General features: G+C 29.5%; 1 protein-coding gene across 2 annotated transcripts in view; it reads right to left on the bottom strand.

The window, feature by feature from the left end:
* Positions 1-21,759, bottom strand: part of LOC107448012 (atrial natriuretic peptide receptor 1) — a 573,894-nt gene that overhangs the window by 127,033 nt on the left and 425,102 nt on the right. For both annotated transcript variants that reach the window (XM_087159148.1, XM_087159149.1), the window contains exon 9: positions 14,010-14,084. In XM_087159148.1, coding sequence (XP_087015274.1) covers positions 14,010-14,084 — 75 coding nt within the window. The remainder of the gene's footprint in view (positions 1-14,009; positions 14,085-21,759) is intronic.

Raw genomic sequence — 21,759 nt, 5'->3', positions numbered from 1 at the left:
TAGTTCAAAATATAGTTGATTATCTTCTAAATAAAATCCTCATAGGATCTTTTGTTTTAGGCGATATAATAGTTTTTACAGTATTTACTGTGTATGCATGAAAGTGCCTTATTTTTATCTAAAAATGACCACTTAAAAAATAATGGTATTAAAAATGATATTATTTGCTGGATTTATAAGTTTGTACACATAACAAAATAAATAAATTTGTTTTGATTTTCTTTTAAATTTTTTTAATGCTAAAGAAATAACGTGTTTTCTTCCATTTGAACTTAAAAATTTAAGTTGAATCTTTGAATGTAATTTTCATTATTCCTAATTTTTTAATTATTCTCACTTAAAACGATACATTTCCGAAACCAAAGTTCACTCTTAATTTTCAAAATAATTTTGAATGTTATTTTCCTCTCTCAGTCATTTAATGAAAGTTTAAATGACGATTACAATTAAGCCACTTTGATAGTGTCTGGCAGATTCAGAAGCATCTTTTACCAACAGTTGAATGGGTATTAAAGTACGTGGTTCGACTGTATTTTCTCCATTATCACTTTTTTCTTCATTTTTTTCACTTAAAACTATTTATCTCTAACAACAAAAATGTTCACTTAACTAAATCTGAGATATGTAGGGGAGAGTAGGGCCAATTGTAAAATTTTTTACTTAACTATTTTTAACTAACAAAAAATCCAATATATTATTAGTATTAATTGACAGACGAGTAAAGTAGACTATCCTCAACTAGAAAAAAATACCTTATTTTAAATGTTATTATACTAGTTATTGACAATTTTTGACAGTCGTGCATTTGTTACAATTGTCCCCACTTACGGGGTCGATTGTAACTGTTTATAAATTCAACTGAAGCATAGTTAATTATACATATTATCATAGTTGTGATATATTTTTTTATTGATCAAAATAGTAGTGATATTTTAAAAGTAAAAAGAATAGTGAGCAGAGACCTAAAGGGTTAAACTTTTAACTTTAAGGGACTAAAAAGTTGAATTTATGCTGTGAAAGGTGACAAATAAAATAATGCACATGCAACATAATATAAATGATATAGGAAACTATTGGTGGTTCTTAAAGAGTTAAGTAATGGTTTGTAAGCATAAGATTATTTATTTTCAGCTGTTACAATCGTCCCTTTACTTATTGTTACAATCGTCCACAAGACGCCATTTCAGCTTCATTTGTTAAAAGCAATGCTATATAATTAACAAAACTAATCTTTTTTTTTAAATGTTAATTGAGGTGTCCACTTACATATTCGGTTAATAATTTTTATTTGTTTAAACAAAATTACTTTGTTACAATGTAATATTCTAATACCAAAAAAAGTACTTTCTTTTAAAAATCTTTTGTGATGTAACTCTTTCAGAAGTACATAAAAATGGTTACCAGCAGGGGTGTACATGTAGATTTATTAAATACACCTTGTGCTCCACCTAGGAACCAAATCCAGAATCCGACACTCGAAAATTTTGCTCTGTTGCAATCGTACCCTGTTACAATTGACCCCACTCTCCCCTATGGTTTAGATCTTGTTGGTATTTACACCGCCCACTTCATTACAAGCATACAAGCGCAAATTTGCTTAACGGCATGTCATTAATAAATATATGTTGTCGTATGTTTATTGTTGTGCTACAATATATGTTTGTTAATTGTTATATGTAAAAGTTCCTCTTGTACTGTCTCTTAGTTCTAATAGAAATGTTATTTTCTTTATGTGTATTAAACATATCTTCATCTTAATGATTACTTTCATCAGGTTCAGAAACCTCCACAAAACTATTTATTTAAGAGGAATGCTTTTTTAACGTTAATTTGTATTTTTCCTTAAAAATGAAAAAAAAATATAAGAATATACATTTTTAAACTTTATTTATTCTTTTAATGTCAATAGCAAAACATTGCTCAAGCAAATTACAATTTAAACAATTTTAATAAAAATATTTTAAAAACAAAACATTCAAAGTTACGTTACATAAAAAAAACTCCACTTTTTTAACATTTTTAAATTTTATTTGCTTATCAAATCGTGCAATAGAAAGAAAAGATTAAGCATAAATTATCTAAAAGGCTCAAAAATTTGTCTCTGACTACTTATTTTTTATTTTATAATTTACGACTTATTGACTTTTTTTTAATACCTGAAATATTAATTCATGAGGTTTCATAATTATTTTGACAATTTTCGATATAGTACTTCAAAGTTTTATTTAAAAATGTTATAAAATCGTAAGACAGAACATACTACCAAAAGTAATTAGCCTCAATGATAACTGCAAACTAAGTATATAAATATTACCTAAATTTTCACCAATGGTGAAATATATTCTTTTAATCTAGTTGCTAAAATGCGAAATATATTTCAATCAATTTGAAACTGAGCATTTTAAATTGGTTGTTATAACAATTGATTCCAAGATGAAGTAATTATACACCGAAGAGCCATTACATTATGACCACCCTGCTAATAACATGTAGGACCACCTTTAGCCCTCAAAACAGCTAGCACCCACCGTGACATTGATTCCACAAGGTTTTGATAGGTAATCTGAGGTATCTGGTACCAACTGGTCCTGCAATTCCCTCACATTGCTAGGGGATAGCGTGGCAGCACGAATTTGGTTTTCCAAGTAGGACCACAAATGCTCTATTGGATTAAGGTCAGGTGAATTTGGAGGCCAAGACATGACTTGAAAGTCACTAGAATGTTCCTCGAACCAATCCATGACAATTCGACCCTTGTGACATGGTGCATTATTCTGTTGGTAAGAACCATCCCCCGCAGAAAAAAACTGTTGCCATGAATGCGTGAACCTGGTCTGCAACTATGTTCAAGTAGCCTACAGATGTCAGGGATTGTTCTATGAGGATTATGGGTCCTATTGTGCCCCATGAAAACATTGTTCCTGGGCGAGAAACCATGAAAACCTGGGCGAGCCCATTTGTTTGTAACAAAAATTACCTTACAGGACCTTTAAAAACTACCAGAATAAAATACTGGTTATTCAGATTTCTGTGTCAACTAAAATTTCATTTTCTTATTCGTTATAAATGTTGGAATATTTATTATTCATGTCATAAGCGATATTTAAGATAATTATAATAGATAAAATGCAATATACGAACTCAACATAATTCATTAGATATAGAAGATTCACATATTTACTCTTTCCATTCATAAACCACTCATATTTTACTTAGATAGATTGATGAATACTTGCATGAATACATATCAGATTCTAACTTGGATACATATCAGATGGATTCATATCAGATACATACCATGGCTACTTTTTCAGATTCTTCTAAAACCTACTTATATTAACTTTTACTCATGAACACTAAACACAAAATTAATATTCGTAACTAAATATTATATTTATTCGTTTAATTCATAAAACAAATTTTTATCATGTTTTACTTCTATGGATTAAAGAATACTTGCATAGACACTTGTCAAATTCAAACTTCTATAACTTCTAAAATCTACTTAAATCAGTGTTAACTCATAAAATCAAAATACGAAGAAAAATAGATATCCGTAACTAATTATCTTATTTTTTTACTCCATTCAAAGATAAAATTTTGATAAAATGGTGTAAGTATACGTCGGTAATGCTTAACAATAGCAGTGAATATTTTCGATCGATATCAGTGAAAGAACATATTCCTAAATTCAATTGCTGTCCAAACAGGGATATCTCATCCATAATGTATGATCTGAAACTTGAGCATTATAGAAAGAGACGTAATAATTTAAACAGATTTTTTTCGGGATAGAACATATAGTAATAAGAAAAAAATTAGCATTATTAGTTTTTGTCTTCTGTGTCATAATTATATATATATTTTTTTCTTTTACATTGAGCTCATACACATCTTAATAAAGAAAAAATTAAACATTTTAAATAACATTTTTAAAGGACATAAAATACCGTCATCGAATTTCAGTTGAAAGGATCTATGCGAAAAATGGTATATTTAATGGTTGGTACTAAAATTTAATGTACAGTTTTATTTTTTAAGCATCAAAATTGACTTAAAAATAATAAATAGCAACACAATTATGTCAAGTGCCATTATAGAAAATATGCATTTTTAAGGGACATTATGTACTAATCTTAAAACTCTCCCTTCGTGTACACACATACAAAATTAAATAGGATTTTAACGCGTAATTTGTGGCATCACAATATCACTTTCCAATATTATTTTGTTTTGTTTTATATTATTTTATAGCCGACGAAAAACAGTTAATCCAATTCTGAGTTTACGACCATCAATGTTCGATTCCGTATCCCTGTATTTTTGAACCCAAGACAAGAGAACTCCTTTATCAAGCATTAGGAGAAACTAGCCCTCGTATCGTTTTGTTGAGGATATTTTGATGGCATGAACCCACATTTTAGTTACATGGACGGGAAAAATACGAAAACCTCCCACGGTTAGGGCATTATCAAGGGAACTCAAAGTCCTTCTACCACCGGGAATATTTTTTCATCAGGACTGAAGTCGGTGTGAGTCTGGTGCAGAATTCATATCGACCAGCTACCTCTTGGATTCGATCCTGGTCATATCATTGGGAGACGAGTGCTCTTTCCCCTGAGCCACCATGGCACCATGGTATTCTATTAGGTAAATGCGGGTTTAGAAATAATGTGGATAATAATGTGGCTTAGGTAAATATGTGATACTACCCCCTTTTTTTTTTAGACTCATTGTACGTTTGTTTGTGAAGTAATCTGCAATAAATGTGCTTAAATTATAATTTCATGAAAGTACTTATAAATTAAGAAATTTTCAAAAAAACCTCGTCTTGATTAAACTCATGTTTCATATTGAGGTGATTCTCATTGATTATCTGAATATTGAAGTATTACCACACGGAGATAAAAATCAGCTAATATCACAGCACTACATTTTTCTAATAAGGAAAACATAACATAATTTTCGTGCAAAAGCTAAAATATACGGTTTTCAAACCATTTATTTTTTCCGTTCATACTGTAAAGGTTTTACCGGAAATTCTGGTTTTTAAAATTATAGTTCCTATTACAACAAAATTAGTAAAAAATGCAAAACTAAAAAATTGACTTAACCATATAGATGATTTAAATGTCATGCTCCTAATCCAAAATTTTAACACAAATTATTGAACAATATTTAATATTAATTTGTGAAAATTATTACCAAAGCACTTCGGTAAAAATTACAGTGTTTTTGTGTTCCTTTAGACTCAGAAACATTGAAAACTTTAATATATTCTAACAATAACACCGTTCCAATTTTAAAGTGTCTTAACAGTTTCCTGTCTCTTTATTTTTAAAAGCTAAGTGAAAAAAAAATAATAATAATTTTCTCAAACAAAATACCATAAAAATATTGCTTAAAAATTCTAAATAAATATATAATTTTTCTTGTAATATAAATAATTTTGAGTAATCTGATAAAAAAAATCGATCATGTAATTAATAATAGTTTTATATTTAAGTCTAAAATACAAGAGAATTTAGTGCATATATCACCAGTTTAAATTTTTTTAAGTTTGTTTCCTTGAAAAGGTTTAAATGCCAGTTTCACTCAAATTTTTAATGTGAAACATTAGAATTGTACGAGATATAAAAATTCTAAAATAATAATTGCAGCCAATTTCAGCTCGGATAATTTTTAAATATAAACTTACGTTAGAATCAAAATTACGCACTTTAATACAAAGAAATAATATGCATCTGACTGAAAATACTTAAAATTATAAAAAGTACATCAAACTTTCGGCTAAAACGGCAATAAAAATAATTTTACCAATTGGAACGCAAGAAGAGTAACTTTAATGCTATGTATATCATATTTCATAAAATAAGTAAACGAGAAATATTAGAATTCAACGAAATATAAAAATTCTATAATAATAGTAGGAGCCAATTGCAACTGTTCATTGAAAAATGCATGTTTCAGAAACAAAATACGAAAACGAAATCTTTGCACTCTCTGAATGTAAATATACTTAAAAATTAAAATTACGATACAGTTGACTTAAAGCATTTAAAGTTTAAAAGAAAACACCAAACTTCCGTTTAAAACAACTATAAAAATGATTTCACTGATTTAAAACCAAGACGTATAACTTATTCTATGCATATTATAGTATATTCAATGAGTAAAAATAATACGAACACAGTTTATCTAAACAAAGCAAGAAAGGGAGAAAACTTTTTTGCGAAGAAATAAGACAAGTGCTCTGTCGGATTGCCTCCAAGAAGAGACATGAAGAGAGAAACTGAGAATAAAACAAGACATGAAAAACAAAGAAAAGAAGAAGAACAGTGATGTAAAGCTTTTTTATTAGGAGCGAAGACCAAAAATCGATTTTGATCAATTCTCGGAATTTGAGATAGATTAAATTCTCTTGGGAGGAATATTTCGAGGAATAGTTTCCGAAATGGACTGAAAAATTATTGCTTTAGAATTGAGGAAAGGTCAATTTTCTTTAAATCGTAAAAGATTTGCTTTTTGTTAGCGGAAAATGTGTTTTTCAGTTAAATTTATCAAATATGTCTCAACATGAACTTATAATGTATTAACGTTTAAGTCGCATTATTTCAAACATATTCTTTTTATAATTTGCGTCATATTTTTTTTCCAAAACACTTTTTTTAATGAAAATGTGTCTTCTTAGGATATTATTAAATTATTATGAAAGTAGATTGTTTATCTCAACTCTCAAATTCTCTTGTAAATCAATAAAAATAGTAAATTTAAACTTTCTATACATTTAAACATTTAATATAGTATTAATAAACATGTCTATTTAAATTTCAATTAAAATTTAAATACTTATTTTATCATTGTTCTGCTATAAAGTGTTTCTTAAATGATTAACGAGGACTATTAATTTACTTAATACAATACGATTTTGTGCAAAAATAAATAAATAGCTTTTTTTTTCTTTCTTTTTCTGAGAAATACACTACTAGCCATTAAAATTACTACACCAGGAAGGCGACACACCACGAACGTAAAATTTGCAGGACGGATAAAGCATGTTAAGGTATGCAAATTATTAGCTTATCACCGCATTCATGCCAAGCAGGTGTCGGTAGCGACACCTACAATGTGTATAAGAAGAAATTTTGACAGTATGTTTCTCATACAGAAATTGAATTTGACCGTTGTTCTTGGGTAAAAGAGTTTTTGTTATGCCTCGTGTAAGAAAGAGAAATGCCTACCTGCAAGTGTCTGAGTTTGCTCGAGGTGAAATTATGGCCTACCGGTATTGCTGTTTATCATACCGAAGTATTGCTGCTGGCGTTGGTCGAAATCCCACGAATGTTAGCAGAATATGGAATCGATGGATTCATGACGGTCATATGGAACGCCGTGCCGGATCTCAGCTGCCCCCCGTCACTAACAGTCGAGATGACAGACATGTTACCCACATGGAATTAAGGGATCGTACAGCTGCGTCACGAGCCCTGAGTCAAAAAATGGGGTCGTTTGCAAGACAACAAGTATCTGCATGAACAGTTCGACGACGTTTGCAACAACATGGACTGTCAGCATGGCGACCATGGCTTTGGCTGCCTTTGACGCTGCATCACAGGCGGGAGTGTATCCAATGGTGTGAACAATGACGAACTTGGACGCAGGAAAGGCATGACGTGGTCTTTTCAGACGAAATCAGGTTCTGTATACAGCATCATGATGGCCGCATCCGCGTTTGGTGACATCATGAAGAACACCCATTGGCAGCTTGCATTTGACATCGTCATACTGGTTCGTCACCTGGAGTAATGGCATGGGGTTCCATTGAATACACTTCTCGATCACCTCTTGCTCACATTGCCGGCACTTTAAACAGTAGCCGCTACATTTCTGATGTGTTAGGACCAGTTGCTCTGCCTTATGTTCGAGTTCTCCTTAACTCTACACTTCAGCAGGATAATGCACGACCGCTTGTTGTACCCACTGTTCTGACCTTCTTTGACACAGAAAATGTTCGTCTGTTGCCCTGGCCAGCACGTTCTTCTGATCTCTCACCAATTGAAAACGTTTGGTCAATGTATGACGTACGACTGGCACGCCACCACTCGTCAATCACTACTGTCGATGAATTGTGGCATAATGTTGCAGCAGCATGGAGTGCTGCACTCGTCCAAGGTATCCAATCTCTGTTCGACTCGTTGTATGTATCTCAATTTTTAAAGCGTAAAAAAATACGATATTTTTTTTATAAAACCGTATTCTTTCTTTTTATTAATTTTGTTTAAAATATGGCATTTTGAAAAAGTCAAGCTGAAGTCTACATCTAAAATTTTACAACCAATTAAAAAATGCTTCGGCAGCTTGGCAAGAAATATTAAGAAAAAACATTATTGTACTTAAAGTAGTTTTAATATTAACTATTCTTCTCGTAATAAAAAAAGTCTAACAAAAATGAGAAACTTCAAACAAAATTCGCGCTAAAATAAGGCAAAAGGTGAAAGAGTTTATTTATAGCTCCATACCTTGCAATTTACGGCAGTAATTTCTTGGAGAACTTTCAAGTATTACATATTAATGGTACAACTTTTAACTTCACTTTTGGTTCGTCGCTTAATTTTTAAACCTGACGCTTTAATATGCCTTTTGGAAGGATTCTCATAGGATTTATGAAATGGATTGGTTCCGCGAAACCAGCGGTAAACTAATTAATTGAAAAAAGTTTAGAAACTTGTTCATTTCTTTAAATATATTTTTTTAAAAATTTATATTGCTGTCTAGGTTTTAAATTAGATTGAATGTTTACATTGAAGTTCGGCAAATTTTCTAAAGCTCACATATCTAATCACATTAAATTTTCATAAACAATATTTATTTGCATACTTCTCTAAACTTTTGAAAATATCTTGCTACGAAATCAACAGCATTTTGATTTGCATCTATAAATGTTATTCCAAAAAAGTGTAAAATAGAATCTATTCCTCACACATAAATGTTTCCTTTTTTTTGAAACTGGAAAAGAAGACGTGTGTGCTATGATAATTGCTTCACATCGTCTGCTATGATTAAATGTATTTAACACCCGGTGACATTAGTTCTTATCTAGGAAGTTGTAACATAGAATTGTTTAAATTTACTTCAACCATAATTAAATTATAATCATAACATCATAAAATTGATCATAATATTTTCTATAATATTATAGTTAAATCGAAAACAATATTTCTTGAAGTTTATTGATTACATGACAGTATAATTTAACTTGAATGGAAATATGAATAGACGTGGAATATGAATGGAAATAGAACTTAATCTGACTAATTATGACTATGATAATATGGTACCGGGATATCATGGCTTATGGTTCACAATTAAATCATAATATTGACCTATGGTTCAAAATAACCATGATGAAATCTATGGTTACGTTGATAATATGTTTCCGTTCATAGCTCGCAATAACCATAGGTACCGTTGACGTATTAATCAGCATTAAAAGTCTTTTTCTGAGAGTGTAAATCACGTGAAGGTTAATCGTCTTCAAAATATTTTTTTTACTAGAATTTGATTAAATCTTTTATTTTTTAATATCCATAAAAATGAATTTAACATTTAGTGCGTAAATCTTATATAATAATTAAATAAATACTTCGATAATTTGAGTACATAGAATATTGAATACTGAGGAAATAAAACGTACTTTCAAATTTTACTCGAAAAATAAATTAAGAGAAATATTTGAAAATCTAGAACTTTAGCAATCTTTACCTTGCACAGCACTCTTGCATAGAAAGTCAATCCTTTTTATTATTAGTAGCATATTATTTCGTTCTTCGTTTTTCTTTGTTCACCATTATTCATATAAATCATCTACATGTTTTGATTTTTGATAGATTCAATGCTGATTATCACACATTTTTTCTTACAAGCTCCAAAGAGAAAGTGTTATATAAATTTATTACAATTTATTTAATGCTCTCAGTTTCGTAATCAACTTTAGGTATATTTTTGCTTCTGATTTGGCCAAATATTTAATTCTTACTGCTTTTCTCTATGCGAGCTGTGAGCTAAAGTTCACATTCGGTTCATTTCCAAAAATCCACACCACACCCAATTAGAACATTTTAGTATTATAATACGAACATTAATTTTGTATTTACATATTCAAATAATTTAGCGTTCGAGATCGTTCAATGTTTTTGATAAACTAGAAGTGAAGAGTATTCACATAAAGAATGTGTAACCTTACAAAGATTTACATAATTGATTTAGCTTACATGATTCCTTCTCTTAGGTTTTAAAAATAATAAAAATAAAATGTTAGATACGAAGGTAATGTGTTAATCAGATTTTTATGATTAGATTTTCATCAAAAGTACGAAATTTGTTTTCCTGGAAATCGTTTTAAACACTTTTTAGCAAAAGTTTAGGATTCAACCGAAATTCTACATTTTTTATTTCCAATGAGCTGCACAATCGGTCTTGCCGATGAGCAGACCTAGTGCGTTCTCCAGAGGTGATATCCACTCTTTCAGGACCACCACAATAGGTGAGATACCGCTGGTCATGTTAATTTGGACGTCTAGTTTCTGCCACGCTAGATGGCAGTACCGAGACTTTATTTGGATGCTAAAGTGCACTAGGAATTTAATTTTGCCGGAAATGCCAAGAGCCAATAAGGCACTCTAGGGATCTTTTACATGCCGCATAATCATACGACATGGCCGCTGAGGATTTTCTGCATCCCGAAAATCCGGTGTCTGGGCCGGGGATCGAACCCGCAGACTTGGGCTCAGAAGGCCGACGACAAACCAACTGCGCCACCCAGCCACTAAAATTCTATTTATACAGATAGTTATTCTTTGATGGAAAAAAACGACCTCAAATATTTTAACGAGGGAGACTTATTTTAGATCTGCAATTTTTACTTTTTCTTGTTTTATTATGAAATTTCAACAAGACTATATAATGATTTATCGTCTTGAAAATCACTATTACACTAAGAAAAAGAGTACGATCAAAACTAACCAGAATATGGTAACGTTTATCTTGTTTCTAATTCTACAGGAACACCAAAAAGCTTGGTAATTTTTACCAAAGCGCTACGGTTATGATTTTGGTAAAATAAACAGGAAAATATGGTTTTATAATCAATCTGTAATAAAATTTAGTAGTGTCTATGAAATTTTGCAATTTTATCATGATACCATACAACATGTCATAAAAAGCATTTATTCTGTTAAATTTAGTATACAGCTTTGTATTTTTTTATTATAAGTGGTAGTAAGAACGGTAGTTTTAAAAAAACGGAATTTTCGGCAACCGTTGTCATATGAATGGAAAAATTTCCGAAAGAATGGTTCAAATATTATGTATTTAGGTTTTATTATTTAGAATTGTGTTGTTTTTTTTAACCAGAAATGTTATCATTCTACATTACAATAATTTAACCAGAATTATTTTCATTCAGTTTTCGCACTCGATAGGATTATCAGTTTGATCAGAAGCTTATTCCTCTTGTTCTTTTTTCCGTTTTCCTTTCGAACATACTAATTTGATACTTCCTTAGATTAAATTTTTTTTAAATAAAATGCAATTTCTTTTCTTATTCTTCGTGTAATTTTTTCATTCGTTTTCCTTCTTCTTAATTAAAATTTTAATGCACTTAATATGCATTAAATTATCATTATTCAACTCCAAATGTTTCAACAAATAATTACTTAGAATCAAATTTATTTCATATTTACTTAATAAGCTTTAAATACATCTGTTATACTCTTACAGAAAATTTCAAGACTAACTCCATGTGGATAAATAATCTACATTAGTTCAGGATAATATCGCTTCACAAATTACACAGAATTAATTTCTTTGCCATTGTCACTTATTATTATCGCGCTTATGATTCTTAGAAAAACTAAACCTATCTTGCGTCCTTCAAGTGAATGGATTTAGAAGGTTTATGTCTTCGAGAGGCATACTCCTAAACAGTAGCTGTCAGATACACAGAATATTTCTCTACGGGTTATCGAAAGAGGCAAGTTTCAGCACAATGCATTTATCTAATAATATCGACGTTTTTGTTTAGTTTAAATCACAATATGAGGAACATAAGAAAAACGTGTTCGTATTTCTGTACGTTTTTTTTTCAAAAAAAATATATTTTTATCATAATATTTACATTAATTATACTTCCTCTTTCACTAAAAGATTTACTGTCTATCGTGCAAAAAGAGTAAAGATTCATCAATGCTAACCATTAGATAAGGAACATTTAATAAGTTCATGACATACTTCACTGTATGAGTTATGAACTACTATCAAAACTCAGATTAAACGAAATGAAATGAATCAGTTTTAAGATTACTATGTCTTATCATTTGCTTCTTAATTTTAAAGATAATGATGAAGAAATTTTGCTTATCGGACTTACATTTTGCATGCAATTCATCTAAAATTTTATTAATTGCTATTAATTTGATTGTTGCTACTAGCAATGCATTTATTTACTGCTTGCTAAAATTCTGGTACAAGTACCTTACGGTATGGTAACGACATTTCAGTTAAAAAACATAAGACTGATTAATGAAACCAAAATATAAGGCATATAAACTACTCATTTAGTAATTTTTTCGTTCATATCATAACGGTTTATTGAAAATTCTGACTTTCAAAATTATAGTTCTTATTACCACGCATTTATTTACAAGTACAAAACTGAAAAGCAAATAAATTGTTTTGATGCTTTTATCATAATAATACCGCTTTGGTGTTCCCATAGAGCCAGAAACATGGCAAATTTTACCGTATTCTAGTTGTTTTGGCCATACTTTTGATTTCAGTGAATTTATAAAATTCCAAGTCAATTGGTTCCTCCTTGCATTAGTTAGCCTTTAAATAGTTAATACTTTGCGCAAAGAAGTAATAATTACAGATTAAAAAATTGTAATAATTACAGATTGTAAAATTGTATGCATGAAACTTCAATAAAAACATATATCAAACTTTTATTGCGAATAACTAAGTGCATGCGGTTGCTGTGAGTACACGTAGATTTTAAAGCTGCATAGAATGACAATAAATAAATAAATAACTATAATAGCGGATATATATATATATATATATATATATATAAATATATATATATATATATATATATATATATATATATATATATATATATATATATATATCAAACATTTAAATACGAAAACTTTAAAGGTTTAAAATAGCGACTCATGCAACAATTTTTATTCTATACTTTTTAATTTTAATTCAAAATGTTTTCGACAGAAGGTGCTTAAACTTTCGTTTATTTTCGGTTGCATTTAATAATTTTGTCTTCCGATTACAACAAAGGATTGTGGAATTTCGAACATGTTGTTATTTAATCATAATTAGTAACATACTTCGAAATATTTTCATGTCATTATTAATTCTTCTTCTTTTATTTGCAGTTTCTACTACCTGCAGTGTCATCCATCAGAAAATCATTGAACTGAAATCGAAAGCTCTGAGAGAAAAAAATTCAGATCCGATAAATTCGGATAAATTAGCTGCAAAATTGTCTTCTTATAAAAAAAAAATACTTACAAGAGCTTTCTTATTACAGATATTTAAAAACGATAAAACTAATTAAGGACGACCTATCTCTGTCTGCCATGTCCTTTCTCTTTAAACCTGTTCATGCAATTTGCTCTACGAGTATGCAAGTACATGACTAACAATATTCTTGAACAATCACGTTATATCACATAAATGAAAATGGAAGAAGTATTTGCTGTAAATAAATAAAAAATTGAAAGAGAAGCAAGCAAAAGCAATAATAGTTGCCCCGTATCTAATTCAATACTATTATTTGCAGAAATCGTTAAAATGCCCTTGTGCATTTTAGCTAAATATATAAATAAGCTTATACTGTCGAAAACATGTCTTGTATTAACCTGAAAATAAGCCTTAACATAGGATAACACATTCAAATAAAATCTGTATTAAGAAATCAGATAATGCTGTACCTTATAAATGCCTGTATTGGTGAAAGATGGCAGTCCTAAATCACATAGAGGCATGGTTTCTGCTGAGACAATACTCTGAAATGCAAAAGTTATGACAATATAGTGAAAATCATAAATATCGCATAATTTTATATTACACAAGCTGAATACCCGTTGTTCGAACGGGGTGAATAAAAAAAAACGAATCAATAAATCAGTAGTGAAAAACTCAACCCAATCAAGCTCAAAACTGAAAGCCACATACCGACACAATTAAGCAGCTTGATGGAAAAACCAGGTGAATGACATTTTTAAGGGAATTAATGAATAAGAGAAAATATCATAAAGTGGTTGCTTCAATATGGTTATGTTTAATGTAACAGAACTGTTTTTGATATCAAGTTTATCTTAACATAATTTATTCTTGTTAGTTTTTAGTATGCTTGCATTGTTTTTATTTCAAATTATAGGCCAGGAGTCCCCAACCTTTTTGTACCTAAGAGCAAATACCAGAATATCGGTTGAATGGCGGGGACCATTTATTTTTTCAAGATAAATTTATAGTTGGTAGACATCTATACATAATAATAAACGCGGCTGTGTGTGTGTCTGTAATCACAATATATCGCCCAGAAGCCTCGCCCAGGCACGAAACTCGGCACATAATTGTGTTTTGACATAATGACGAAGTATTTTTTTTTCTTTTTCAGGAATTTGGATTAGTTTTTTAGTTATCAGTCATTTTGTAAGAAAATCTTTGCTTTTTTGTCTTCAAAGAGCCATATTCAAAAAACTATTAAAAAATGCATATACTTTTCTCCACTTTTATAAATGTATGCTAATGCGAACCTTACAATTGAAATATTAATTTTCAACAACTTAAACCAATAATATACGAAGGAATTAAAAATTTAATTGTAAGGTTCGCATTAGTTTACATTTTTCAAAGTGGAGAAAAGTTTATCTTTTGTATTAAAAATGTGGCAACATATTCGGTATGTAAATAGAACGCTTCGCTTTGATATATTTGTCGCTGTTCAACTGGATATGAAGACAAAATAGCAGGACGGGAACACTTTAATTTTCCACTAATCTTCAGATTTCCTGCTATGTTTTAAAAAAATTTATTTGTTAAAACCTTTAACGTGGCGGACAGCTGGCCGCCTTAGGCGGCTAGTAGGTAATAATACAAACACTACATATAGCGCACGCAAAATTTAATTTTAAAAATTAATTTAACATATGAATATAATTAGCATTAATATTCTTGTGTAAAATAAATTATTACTGAATTTCTTGCAAAACATATGAAGTATTAAAATTATTTATTAAATAAAGTAAATGTGATCTTTGTCATTGCATTTCACTGGCCATCGCTTCATAATTGGGAGAACATGATGATATTCCTACTTGCAAGCAATCGTCAAGGTGTTCATCTATAAATCGGGATCTATATTTTGAATTCATTGTCGAAAACAATGATTCCCACAAGTATGTGAAACCGCAAACCTACTTTATTTTATATGTTGCTCTTTTTAAGAATGAAAAATTATTTCTGTCAGCAATATTCCAGAATTTCTCATCTAGTATAATCGTTTTGAGGATAATGTCATTTTGAAGATCCAAAATTTCTATCTCCACTTCTTCTCGAACTTGAAGACATTCTGAAATGCATGTTGCTATTTCGGTTACGCATATTTGATGGTAAAAGGATTTACAGAAAAGGTGACCATAGACTCGATGATATTAAATTGTTGAAAGTTATTTTCAAATTGATCTTGAAGCAATTGGAGGTAGATGACAAATGTTAATAAGACTTCACTGTCACCTATCATTTTTTTCATGTTTGGAAAATGCAAAAGAGACTTTATTTTCAAATGTGATATCCAGAAAACTAACTTTGTTCTGAACGAGCCTTCTCATTCTTGCTATAAGTTTGCCTTTTCCCTGCAGCTCCAAGTTTAAATTACTTATTTTTTCATTTATGTCTGTTACGAAAGACAAATCTCCTAGCCAGAAAGGATGCTGTTAGTTCTAAAAACATTTGATTTTCGGCTGCAAGATAATTTTTTATTTCTTCGATTAAATGTATAAATCTATCAAGCACTTTGCCTTTACTGAGCCTGCGTACTTCAGTATTTACATAACGAAGTCAGCATCATCAGGATTTTGTAACAGTGCCTTGAAAAGTCGAAGTTGCAGTAAAGCTGCTAGAATTCAGTTAACTACTTCGGTAATAATTTTCATTACATGTAACAATTGTAGTAATTTACCACATTAATTTTTGCATATCATTTTATGGGAAAATGGAAAACTGAAATATTGTATTTATCGTTGTGCACAAGCAGCGGGTTCACCTAGACCGATCGACGGGGGCCATGGTGCCCGCGGGCATAGGGTTACGGATCCCTGTTATAGGTAGTGGTAAATAAAAGAGCTATTAGTTCCGCCTTCTAATAAATTGGCAATAAAGTAATTCGGATACATTTGTTTCTGTTTTTTTTCGTTCTGAAAAAGTGAATTACCAGGTTCTTCCTCTAAGTTTTTCAATTAAGATAGCTAAAATAATTCCTTTTCTTTATTTAATGTTTTATGATATAATCTTCCTTGACTTTAAGTTATTGAAGAAAGAAAAGATCGCTGTTTGTAATTCATACCATTTCAATAAAAACAAAATGTATTTCGTTTCTCTTGGTGTGATGCTATTGCTCGCGGCCAATTCATGATAATTAATATTTACCACTATTAAGTGCTTTTTCTCAGGCCCTTTCGAGGGGCCGTAAAACATTTAATTCCAAAGTTTCGGTATTAAAACTGATTGGTGCAGTTTTAATAATAACCAAATATATAAATACAATATTTTATACCTTTATCATCTTTTTTTACTTATTACATAACCCTTCAATATTTGAGTTTATACATATTTGTCAGTGGCAGGCAATTTTTTTTTGTAAAAAATATTAGAACTTTATAAGGATTTTGGAGCATTACCATTTCTCTATCTGACCCTTAATTTACAGTTAAAATATTGATAAGTAGTGGTGGGAAAAAGTTCTTTTAATTCTAATTCATTAAAATATTAACACACTATCTTAGCTACCACTGGAAAAAAAATTCTGAAACTACGGAAAACTCGTTGTTGAATTCTTATCAAAACCAAATCGCCAATCTCCATAATACCAGTAGTACATGTTACCGTCAGTGATATATATGATTTAAGTGTTATCAGGGAAATCGATTTTTTACGGGTTTTTTAAACGATTTTCTCATTAATCTTTCTTGCATGAGCTTGACTTTTTAGCTCACCATTTCAATTAATATACAATTTCAATTAATACACATTATCAATATTAATTGAGCATTAGTGTCAATAATAATATGCAGATTTTTTACGGTTACCGAAAACCCGAATAAGTATCTTTTCTACTTATTTTTGCTTTTTAGTTCAGAAATTACTTTTTTTTATTTCAATTAATACATATTAGCAACATTAATTAAGCACTATTGTCGCTAATAATTTTTTTGCTAATAATTGTCGCCGATTTTTTACGATCCCTCCATTCAAATAAATACCTTTACTCCATTGCTTTTGCTGCCTAATATTTTTTATTTCAGTATGCATATATTATCTTAATTAAGCATCATTGGCTCAATATAGCCTAATTGACATCGATTTTTTTATGTTTCTCCTAACCAATTAGTACCACTTTCCTATTAATTTTGCTTTTGAGTACACGAATATTTTTTTCTATTCCATTACCGTTGGTTTTAAATGAGTAATTTTTTAAAAGCACGTTTAAAAGAATTAATATAAATAAAAAAAGAGTGAGTGGTATCAGACAAAATATAAATATAGAGAAAGACATGACAACGATATGACATAGAAGAGAAGGCGTTTTTTATGCAAAGCAATGGAATAAACAGATGATGAATCAAGAATAGTCATAACTGATTTAAAAGAAAACTAAACATTTTATGTATTTTTAATCTTCCATTTATAAAATCCTTTCTGCTGCCCTTGTTTTTAAATATGAAATTCACTGATGAAAAGACTGCAGCGCGTACAAAACTAAAATATAATTTCTTTATTTCACTTCATGGGTATTTTAGACGATTACACTGTGTTCGAACTTTACTGACATTTGGATTTATATACTTAATGTGTTTTTTATCAGAAGGCATCAATGAATTTCATTTAAATTTTCTTATTAGCTCATTATAATACTTTTCAATTAACGAGCTAAAAGATGCTTAAAGCTTGCAATAAAAAATAGACTATTCAAGAAGCGTGGATAGGATAGCGTGGGTGGTTGGGCGTTGGGCCCATGTTTAAGAGGTCGTGAGTTCAATCCCGCCAGGCTGAAGACTCCCCGTGCAGTAAATGGTGACTAATGCACGTTAAATCATTCAGGTCACAAAGCAATCCATGTCCCCATAATAAATCATATTTTTAGGGGGCACTGAATTGGAAATTGGTCATTTTATAGTGCAGATCAAAATTGCGATCTGCGGAAGAAAGTCCATGAATGGGGTCCACCCTATAAACGGACTGTGACGTGTGTGTGGTGGAAGTCGTATTCTTAGCTTAGATGGCACCACTGAAAAACAAGAAACTCCCCCTCTTCATTAAGTTCACTTGGTTTCACCTTCATATTTGCTGGTTGGTAAGTGACATTAGGAACAACAACAAGAAGTCAAATTTTCATTCATGTTCTACTTTTTTGATAAAATAAGGCATAGAACTTATAACCTTATAATGCCATGACACCCATTCAATGTAAACTTATCCATTACATATAGTAGATAAGCTTAGCTCGACGTAAATCATGGAAAAGAAAATTTTATGTGCAAGAATGCTAGAAAAGCATATATTTCTGTTTTCTTGTACATCAACCAGAAAAAAAGATGCCTTTACTGTGTAGTTTTTTACATGCTTGGAAAAATATTCTTGACATTGAAAAGGTAAAAATTCAATAACATTATTTGGATATATATTTGTTGCGATAAAAGATTAGAATACACAATTTTCTTTAAAAGTTACTCGTAAACTCAAGAGAATTCAAATATATTTTTATTCAAAGATATAGTTTTATTTTTAAGTCGCATACTTCTTTTAAAAAATAAGACAAAGTCACTTAAAAGCTTACAAATGAAAAGTACTGAATTTTTAAAACACTTTTGCATTATTTAAAATAAGTCTTTCGACTAAAACAGTTAAAATAAAAATACTAATTTGATATTTTACAAAATAAACATACACTGTTAATAATAACAAAACATGTATATTTTTCATCAGGTTGTGTTTTATTGGAGCTTATTAAATATTAAAATCATCTTAAAATATTTCAAAAAGGCCTTGTTTTAAGTGAGTAACAAAATTGGAATCCCTAGAAATCTATTTTAAAATTTCCTTCACAAATCGTTAAAATAAACAGGAATTTCTCTCATTAAAAGTGACAGGAAAAGAAGAGAGATATTTTTCTTTTCAATTGAGATTTTTTCAGTGATAATAAAAAAGAATCTAAAAATTTTTTTTAGCGAATGCTAGATTAATCCTTATGAACAAAAACTCGTATATAGTTTATTTTTATTCATATACTTCTCCTTTGATTGGTGTATTTAACTATATATTTATTTTTAACTTTTTGTTTCAAGTAACAAAGTGAAATAAAAAAGGCAACTCAGTCTAGTAAAAATAAAAATATCTTTATTACGAAATATGATCTTAAATGTATGACAATTGGAACTTAACAACTAATAGTAATAAATTCAAAGTAATAAATTTAATTTAGTAACTAATTTTATGGAGAAGAGTGTTAATAGTAATTGAAAATATAGTAATATAAAAAAGTAATTATACTAATAAGAAAGTAAGATAGTAATTTAAAAGAAACGAAAAGAAAGAAAAGTATTTTAGAATCTGTCACTTTGCATTTTATTTATCATTTAAAAACGAGATATACTCGTAGTTTAATTTGAGCAGTAATTCAATCATCCTATGAAATATTTATTTTATAAAACTATATAAAACTTTCAGTAAAAATAAGTCATAATCACAGAAAAACAAAGTATAACATATGTTTTGTAATCGATTTTAAGATGAAATTATGTTTAGATAATTATGTATAATTTATGTAACATCTATATAAAAGACAAGATAACTATTTAGCAAAGGATAATTACTCACGCTAAATTAACAAACGCTGAAAATTCAGGCCAATTATCTTACAAACATTTTTAAAAAATTGTCACTCAGAAGTAGCTTTTTATCATTAAATTGGTTATGGGCATTTTTTATTAATTTATTGGACATTAATTTTTCGTTCCTTAAAATAATTCGTGACAAGAAATGCTTGAATTCATGAAATTCGTATTTATTAAAAAAAACTTTAATAGGGAATTGAATGGAACAGAATAAACAATACGATGAAAACTCAAAAAAATGAATAATTAAATAAAATAAATATTTTGTGGTTTTCCAATTTACACAAGAAAGGAAAGGCGAAGAAATTATTTGCATCAAAAACAATCAAAGTCAAACAGCAAAAAAATGATTCAATAAACCTAAGAAAAATTAACAATTTTACCGTCCTCTTAGGATCTAAACCACCATCAAAGAATAATAAACAAAAAAATACATATTTTTCAATTCTTAATACTAATCTACTTAATAGCTTGGGCAAAAAGATATTCTAATCATTTATATAGTATGTATACATTAATTTTGAGAAACAAATGGAAATCTCTAAAATGTTTTTCATCAGAAAATCATCGTCAAAAACTTACAATTTATCAACGATTTAAAAAGAAAAGTATATCCAATAATACCAATATTAATTTTTGCGTATAAGATTGCTTTCTACTATATTTTTTTTTCGACAAAGAAAATAATTATTTTTATTTTAAACAAATAAATATTTCTATACACATATCTATTTTTTCCTCCTTTAAATACACAAATAGGATGATATGTAACCATGAAAATTTGTTTTCTGCTTTTATAAGTTATGAATACTTCCATCAGAAATACAGGTTATGAATACTTCCGTCTGTCAACAATTGAAATGTTTCGAAATCCCGATTGGTAAACTCGCCCGCACCAACACGTTATACCAAATTACGCAAATCACTTTAGGCAAAATGAGACAAAAGGAAACTAAGAAGAAAACAAATTTCAATTACAACTAGCATCCGTTAACCATTCACTGTTTGGGAAAACATTTAAATAACTCTAATTTATGGTTTGTTTAACTTTTACAGTATTTAATATGCGCTTTCCGCTTTGAACTTTTATTAAAATCGCAGAACATTATTTTAAGCAAGACTTTTAAATCTGAAGCAAAACAACCGTATGTTTGCTTTAATCAGAGCATCTTTTATAAAATAATCCACCAAACTGAAGGTAAGAAAATCAAAGTGGATTCCTGCGGGACATTTTAATTCATAAAAATACCCCCAGAGGAATATTAGCTTTAAATTACGCGGGTCCTCGCTTCTTTCATTAAACTTGAATGACATATGACATCTAAAAGATATTAACTCGCAGTCTGTCAGATCCTCTGGCTAAAGATTATGCAAAAGCCTGGAGATCATAAATTACCCATATTATCTAATTAAGGGAAGACATTCTTATTTTCTTACTTTGAAGAAAAGGTATTATATATCTAGCTTTAACAACCTAGTTGAATTTGATTCAGAATTTTAGCGATGAAGTGGAGGTTAAATTTGATAACTGGGTTCAATTTTAATTGGCATTTGAAATTTTAGAGCT

The sequence above is a fragment of the Parasteatoda tepidariorum genome, chromosome 3 (assembly GCF_982258835.1).
Source record: "Parasteatoda tepidariorum strain Cologne lab strain chromosome 3, Ptep-v5.0, whole genome shotgun sequence".
Lineage (NCBI taxonomy): Eukaryota > Metazoa > Arthropoda > Arachnida > Araneae > Theridiidae > Parasteatoda > Parasteatoda tepidariorum.
This window is presented reverse-complemented; position numbering and strand designations above follow the sequence as displayed.